Source organism: Papaver somniferum, chromosome 4 (genome assembly GCF_003573695.1).
Source record: "Papaver somniferum cultivar HN1 chromosome 4, ASM357369v1, whole genome shotgun sequence".
Taxonomy (NCBI): Eukaryota; Viridiplantae; Streptophyta; class Magnoliopsida; order Ranunculales; family Papaveraceae; genus Papaver; species Papaver somniferum.
In genome coordinates, this window is record NC_039361.1 from 23271226 (window position 1) to 23279195 (window position 7970).

General features: G+C 38.3%; 2 protein-coding genes and 1 pseudogene across 2 annotated transcripts; 2 read left to right on the top strand and 1 right to left on the bottom strand.

The window, feature by feature from the left end:
- The first annotated feature begins 642 nt into the window (after positions 1-642).
- Positions 643-2316, top strand: LOC113272175 (heat shock cognate 70 kDa protein 2-like). The gene is made up of 2 exons (XM_026522064.1): positions 643-859; positions 986-2316. Exons 1-2 carry the CDS (start codon positions 643-645, stop codon positions 2314-2316), a joined length of 1548 nt encoding a protein of 515 aa, XP_026377849.1.
- A 68-nt stretch (positions 2317-2384) lies between these two features.
- LOC113272176 lies at positions 2385-3576 on the bottom strand (annotated as a pseudogene).
- A 1952-nt stretch (positions 3577-5528) lies between these two features.
- On the top strand, positions 5529-6966 carry LOC113273617. Its single transcript, XM_026523274.1, has 3 exons — positions 5529-5870; positions 5962-6108; positions 6453-6966. The coding sequence occupies exons 1-3, from the start codon at positions 5616-5618 to the stop codon at positions 6594-6596; spliced, it is 546 nt and encodes a 181-aa protein (XP_026379059.1). The 5' UTR covers positions 5529-5615; the 3' UTR covers positions 6597-6966.
- The last annotated feature ends 1004 nt before the right edge of the window (positions 6967-7970 follow it).

The window sequence follows — 7970 nt, forward strand, 5'->3', positions numbered from 1 at the left end:
CATCTAAACAACCTTTATAATTCTGAAAATTATCTTAATCACTAAACAAAATATTTAATCACTAATCAATATTACTAACACTAATACGTAAAGGGAAAATGTGTCATTAAAAAAATTTGGGTTAAGGGGTAATCTGATTTTGCTATTTCACAGCCTCTTTTATCTTTATGCAGTATGCCTAGTAAGATTTCAGTATGCCCAAAATCAGGATTCTTTTTATATGGTTGTGTTCTTTGAACAAAAAAAACAGAACCAAAGCCCAAAATAGACAACATGTCCAAGGCCCAGAAAACAAAAATAACAATGCTATGCAAGCCCCGAACACAAGAGAAGTCGGGCATAATCATCGGACAAATCTATAATGGTGAAAGAATACAAGAAAAGGAAACGTCTACAGCATTTTAAATTTTCTAGGACGTACGCACAAACTGATTTTGTAAGGAAACATTAATAGCATTCTAAATTTAGTCTTAAAAAAAAACTACTATATATTTACACACATCTTTTCCAGCAAGTTTCGGTTGAGTTTTTCTCTTGGTTGCATGGCTGGTATGTTCATTAACGTGTAATCTTTTTTATTCTTTTTTCAACAAAAAAAAGTCGAGTTTTTCTTCCTCGCAGCATCTTTGAGTTTATGTTTTAATGGATGGAAGAGTAGCAGGAGGTGCGGCAACAGGAATAGACTTAGGAACGACATATTCTTGTGTTGGTGTATGGCAACATGACCGTGTTGAGATTATTGCTAATGATCAAGGAAATCGCAAAACTCCTTCCTATATTGCTTTTACTGAAAACGAACTTTTGATTGGTGATGCTGCTAAAAATCAAGTTTCTATGAATCCCATCAATACTGTTTTCGGTAAGCTTTTCGATCAACATCTTCATTAATTAGTGTGCATCAAAAAATTATATCTGACTTTAACCATCACTTTGTTATTATTTGTTACTAGTTTTGTGCTTTCTGATTCTGGTTTCTGTTCTGTAGATGTGAAACGCTTAATTGGTAGGAAAATCAGCGATAGCACCCTTCAAAGTGATATGAAGGTATGGCCCTTCAAGGTCATTGGCAAAGGTGAGAAACCCATGATTCAAGTCAATTACAACGGAAAACCGAAACAATTTTCAGCTGAGCAAGTCTCATCCATGATTCTCACAAAGATGCGCCAAATTGCCGAGACTTATCTTGGTTCGAGTGTCAAAGATGCTGTTGTTACAGTCCCTGCTTACCTTAACAATTCACAGCGTCAAGCGACTAGGGATGCTGGGGCCTTTCCTGGCCTTAATGTAATGAGAATCATCAATGAACCAACAGCGGCCGCGATTGCTTATGGTCTTGATAAAAAGGCAACTGGTGAAAAAAATATTCTTGTCTTTGATCTTGGTGGTGGTACTTTAGATGTTTCACTACTCACCATTGCCGAGGGTGTCTTTGAAGTCAAGGCTACAGCCGGAGATACCCATCTTGGAGGAGAGGATTTCGATAACAGAACGGTCGATCATTTTGTTCAAGAATTCAAGAGAAAGCACAACAAGGACATTAGTGAAAATCCAAGTGCTCTTAGGAGGTTGAGGACTTCATGTGAGAGGTCAAAAAGGACCCTCTCAACTACTACCCGGACAACCATGGAGATTGATTCTTTGTATGAAGGTGTTGATTTTCATGCATCCATCACTCGCGCTGAATTTGAAGACTTGAACAAGGATTTGTTCAATGAGTGTATGGAACCCGTTAAGAAGTGTTTGGCGGATTCTGAGATGGACAAGAGAAGCATCCACGAAATTGTGCTCGTTGGTGGATCAACCAGAATTCCAAAAGTTCAGGCTTTATTGCAAGATTTCTTTAATGGGAAGGAACTCTGCAAGAGCATCGACCCTGATGAAGCTGTGGCATATGGTGCAGCAGTGCATGCTTCTATTTTGAGTGGCAAATTTAACGAGAAGGTGAAGGATTTGGTGTTGTTGGATGTCACCCCTTTCTCTCTAGGTATTGGGGTAGTTGGGGCTTATATGACGGTGGTAATGCCTAGGAACAGCACCATTCCGAACAAGAAGGTGTGTCACAACTTCCGTACTAGCGTCAAAGGACAAAGTGGTTTTGAGTTTCCGGTGTATGAGGGTGACAGAGCTAGAATCGATGACAATAACTTGTTGGGTACGTTCTATTTACATGGAATTCCTCCTGCAGGTCGTGGTACTGTCACGTGCACTATATGCTTTGATATCGATGGGTATATTGAAACTGGAGTACTGTTGTCAACAGCTTGCCTTTGGCTTGTAATGTATTTGTTTTTTGCTTTGCAATATAATAACCAATAACAACTTTTCCAATCGAGCAAAACAAAAACTATAAAAATTGAAAGAGAGACACAAGAGGTTAGAAAATGAGCTAACCAAAGCTGAGAAACCCATGATTGCATCTTCTTCAAATCTTCAGCCGCCTGAACCATTGACTTATGGTTAATGGCCCATCGTTCGTAGTAATGAGCATATTTCTCTATGTATTTTTTTGCCGTATCTCTTTTGTTTTTCTCCTCATCATATGCGCCCTCTTGCATTGCCTTGTTATATTGATTGCAGCTATAGTTACCACCTGTTTTGGTTCCATGCTCTGACCGCACGGACCAAGGCAAAGCCAGCAAAACTGGTGGTTGCAAGGCTTTGAGCACGACATATGCATGCAACAATGATTTTTCTCAATCGGGCGTTGGCATTTCGGACAAGGCTTGGAATTAGCTAATATCCAAGTTAAGTTTTCAGACTCATTACTGTTCTTCAAATTCCATTGTGCTATAGTTCTACAGTCAACTGGTCGGTGTGCTTCCTCGATACAGCTCCAGCAAAAGCTATAAGTGCATTTGCAAGTAACATCACAGTTTTCACTACCCACTGCAAATTGAATGGCGGAACTACAACCCGGAGCAGGGCACCACTTAATATTCTTACTAACTTCAACATAAGACCTGAAAAGGAACCGAGAATATTTTTCTTTACTTACTTCACAAACCAATGCATTTACCATTGTCTTCACCTACAGCAGCATTACAAGACGGATCAGGACATCGCAACGTTAAACACCCAGGTCCATCGTTAATCGATCTATTGATGTATCCTTTCCAGCACGACCTACAAAAGAGATGATTGCAACTAGCAAAACATCTGTTTAGACCAATGCGCAGCAAAACATATTCCGCAAGTAAATTTCTGTTTCTTTTTACCAACGATTTTAGCAACAACGGGCTTCTCGAACAAGCCGACAGCCTTACGTACCTTTTCTTCATTAGCAAACCATTCATCATGTACATCAGTGACACGCCAATTAAAGTGGACAAGTAGGGTAATGGCCGAAGCTCTTGAAACTAAAAAAACATTACATACCGATGAAATATCTTCTTGCTGACGGTCACGTATATCGTCCTCATTCATAACAGTATAATTTTTTCCCTCAGGCTGCTGCGTATCCTCTTCAGGATCATCTTCTGCATCATCGTTATCCATGGAATTAGAATCTCCTGCATCATTCTCATCAAAGTAGTCTTCATGATCATTATTATCATACATATCGTCCTCTGAATCCATCTTACCCTGACAAATCAAATCACTATAGCTCTGCTCAATACCCTAACCCGGTTATGAACAATTATGTCAGGCCCTAGCAAAGAAATAATAATATTTAGGGTTTTCTTTATTAGCGGCAGTTTGCTAAACTTGGACTCTAACAAAAATGATTGGAAATATATGAAAGCGTTTGTTTAGGAAACAACTACGAACTCAGCGGAACTTTATTGGATCAGGATCGGGTTTGTTCTCGAGTCACTTGACATATCAAGCAGTCCAAAATCCCATCAGAATAGGCTCCTTCATGTGATGAGCCGTGTGCGGTGGTGCGCTTTAGCTTAGGAGTAACATGGAACATCAAGCCTTTAAAAAACAGAAACCCTAAACTCTTTCACCCTCCGTTTCCTTTACTCACTCTACAAGCCCTTACAAAATGTCGCTTAGTTTCTCTAGGACTCCAACAGCAACACCAACTATTAGATGCTAGGAAAAAAATAACAGAAGTTTCCATTTCAATGGAATTGTTGGATGTCATGAAAGGAATAACAGATGTTTCAATGGAACTATCAGATGTTATGGATGGAAGAACAGGAGTTTTAATGGAGAAGATAGAAGGATTTCATTCCCTATTCAACCAGTATTTCCTAAGTTATATGAATCAAAAGGTAAACATCAAACACCTCATGCTTTAAGGTTATTAGGAGATTTATTAGGGTTTAAAAGTTCTTTGAAGAATTCATTTCAGGTTGGGAATTTTGTAAGAGTTACAACAAAGAATGAGAGTGGAGTTGTGTTGGAAGGGCTAGTAGTAAACAAATTTCACTTATGTTTTCAACTCCTCCACAAGGGTGGGGATGAAATTATAGATTACAATGAAGTGAATAGTATTACGTTGTTAATAAGAAACTTGGCGGAAAATGTATGGAAACAAATAACGTGTTCAAGTTTTGATGGAGAAGATGCAAGGATTTCACTCCATGTTGAACCAGGTTTCTGTAAGTTATTTGAGAAGGATATCCAGTCTGGGTATGCTATAAGCGTGACAAAAAAGAATGAGAATGGAGTTGTATATGAAGGCTTTGTACGAAAACAAGGTTACTTGACTCTTGATCTCCTCGACAAGGGTGGGGTTGATACTATGAGTTTCATTGATATGAATGGTTTTACGTTGTTAATAAGAAATTTAACAGAAAAAGTATGGGATGATATGAAAGTTGCAAGTTTCAACGGAGAAGGTAGAAGGATTACATTCCCTGTTCAACCAGTTTTTCGCAAGTTATCTGAATCTGAATCAAAAGGTAAATATCAAATTCCCCATGCTTTAGAGGTTTTAGGGGGTTATTAGGGTTTAGAATTTGGGACAATGATTTTTTCCAGCTTGGAAATATTATAAGTGTAACAAAAAGGGATAAGACTGAGGATGAGTTTAATGGCGTTGTAGTAAGCACAAGTTACTTGAGCTTTCAACTCCTCCACAAGGGTGGGGTTGAACTTATATATTTTAAAGACATTTATGGTCCTGATTTGTTAGCAAGAGATGGGGCTGAAGAAGTATGGAATGAAATTAGAGATGCAATTCCTGGTGTGGAGAAGGATTTTGAGGGGGTAAACCTGGATGGCATGATTGAGATGTTAATTCGTGATGGGGTTGTAGAGTCGGATAAGTAAAGCTTGGAAAGAAACTTTGTTTGACCCACTAAATAGAAATCCTGACTGTCACTCTACTCTAATATTGCCAGCAGTTCTACATTGGCCGTGACAAATCCCATGACTCATGGGAAAATCCAATGTAGTTTGGGCATCACTGCACCAGTTTCCTTCAAGTTTGTGATTTTCACTCAATTTAGAAAAATCATGTAGTACAAAACCAGTGCTGGTGGGGTATCTATGAATAAAAAATAGTGTAATATTTTGCAATAAATAACAAGAGAAAAAAAAAATTAAAAAGAAGAGAAAAGTCCATTTAGCTTTTATTTTTCTGAGTTCTATGGTTCATTTCTGTGAGGCGTTGACTTGAAACAATTTGGAATCGATTTTCATACAGAAAAGAGATCCAAATTATGTCTAGTTCCACGACTAATCCACAAAGTTCATCATCATTGTATTCGTCAATTATATCTCCTGAATATAGTACTGAAAACTATCTCTCCTGGATCTACAACACCTATCTTTTCCTTAAGCGAGCTACTGTTACTCTTCCAGATTATTCTGTCAAAAATGGTTTCTTCTCCGATATAATCCGCGACCTTCTCAAGGTTGACCGTATAGAACGTGGTCGTGTCGCTTGTTTTTTCACCGTCAAGTCATCTGTAGTTGTAAGTTCTTAGTCACGCACCTTCTAACTTTATTGTAAAATCTATCTAGTTTACTTTCTACAAGTTCAACGATTTGTTGAACTTACTGCAGAATACTTATGGTACCTTGCACGGTGGTGCAGTTGGGGTAATTGCAGAGTTGGTGTCTTTGGCATGTGCTCGAACCTTTGTTGCTAAAGACAAGGATTTGTTTCTTGGGGAATTAAGCATTTCTTATCTCGCTGCAACAGGTGCAAATGTAAGTCTAAAACAAAATTTTGCATTGCTCCTTCCGCTAATTGAGATCTTATTTGAATTGCAAAATTTAATTTATTGGTTACTGGATTTCATCTGCTCAAAATTGCGACTCTTACAAGCATTATGTATATCTCCAACATTCGTTATCCTTTCTCAATATTTTGACAGCAAATTTCTGTAGAAATTATTAGTATTGAATGGAAATCCATCCACAATATTAGTATTGAAAGGAAATCCATCATCCATCCACAATAACATGCGCACCTCTTTGATTGAAGTATCACTGTATGCGTGACTAGATTTGGAGGGTTTTGAAACTTTGATATGTTTATCCTTTGTCTTTAGGTGGAACTTGAAATTGAGGGGTGTGTGGCCAGGAGTGGAAGAAATATAACTACAACTTCAGTTGATTTCAGAATAAAGGAGTCAAGGAAGATGGTTTACACTGCTCGTGCTACTTTCTATGCAACACCGGTTTCAAATCTGTGAAGATTGATTCCGACTTAGATTGGATATGGTGAACTGTTAGTACTCCCCATGGCTGACGGAGTGATGCAAGTACATCATCATATTCCGCATTTCACAAGTGTACTACAGTATGCGAATTTAAGGAATACCAAGGCACACTCATTATTCATGTGATGAAGCTCCAAGGTCATATGGTTAATGCAAACATCCGCGGTTAAACTGGGCTTGGGCTTGGACTCGGTTGGTTGATCTTGTATTTGTTCTGAAAGATGTTATTTTTCTCCTCATGTAAAGTCCTTGTTTTCGGTCGGATGATCATGAATCATCTGTGTTTTCTATCTTTGTTGTTTGCGAGAGATATTAAATCCACGCACATTAGATTGTTGCTTCATGTTATTTTAAATGCGGGTGGTTCTGGACAGACCGCCCAAAAAACCACCCCAAAATCGTCCTGTGAGTGGGAGGGATGGGACTCGTCCTCATGGAATTAGCAGGGGACCATTCAAGGGTGAGTTGGGTCTAGCGTATGTGTCTCAAAGGTTTTGGGTGGTTCACTTACACGGTCTGGTTAGAATTTTTGTTTAACTGTCTATCCCAACTGATGATGAAGTCTTAAAAACTCTCAAAAGTATGGAGAATTGGTCTGCTCCTGGACCTGAAGGATTCCAAGATGGATTTTACAAATCTCAATGGAATACAGTTGGAGAAGATGTGTGTGACATGGTCAAAAGGTTCTTCACTTCTAAACACCTACCCAAACAGCTTAATAAAACTTTCATCTCTTTGATTCCTAAAAAGAACAAACCAAAAACTCCCTCAGAATTCAGACCAATTGGTCTTTGCAATACTTCCTATAAAATCATTTCCAAGATTCTAGTCAACAGAATGAAACCATTCATGGATACAATTATTTCTCCATATCAGGCTGCATATGTATCTGGAAGATTGATTAATGAGAATACTATCATTGCTCATGAATTAATACATTCAATGAAGAGAAAAAAGAGAGAAGGAGGATGGCTAGCACTCAAGCTTGATATGTCAAAATCTTTTGACAGGATTGAATGGCCTTTCCTTTTGAAAGTGCTTACCAGCTTTGGCTTTAGTGAAGAGTGGTGCCATATGATTCATCAATGCATAAGCACTACATCTTTATCTGTTCTCCTGAATGGTTCCCCCTGTGAATCATTTAATCCTACTAGAGGAATAAGACAGGGTGATCCTCTTTCACCCTATCTGTTCATTCTAGCAATGGAATGGTTCTCCAGAAAAATGGTTGCTTCTCAACAAGATAAAAGCATCAAAGGTATCTCAGCTGCAAGAAATGCTCCTCCAATAAATCATATTCTTTTTGCAGATGATTGCCTAATGTTCACTCATGCAAATTTAACCAGT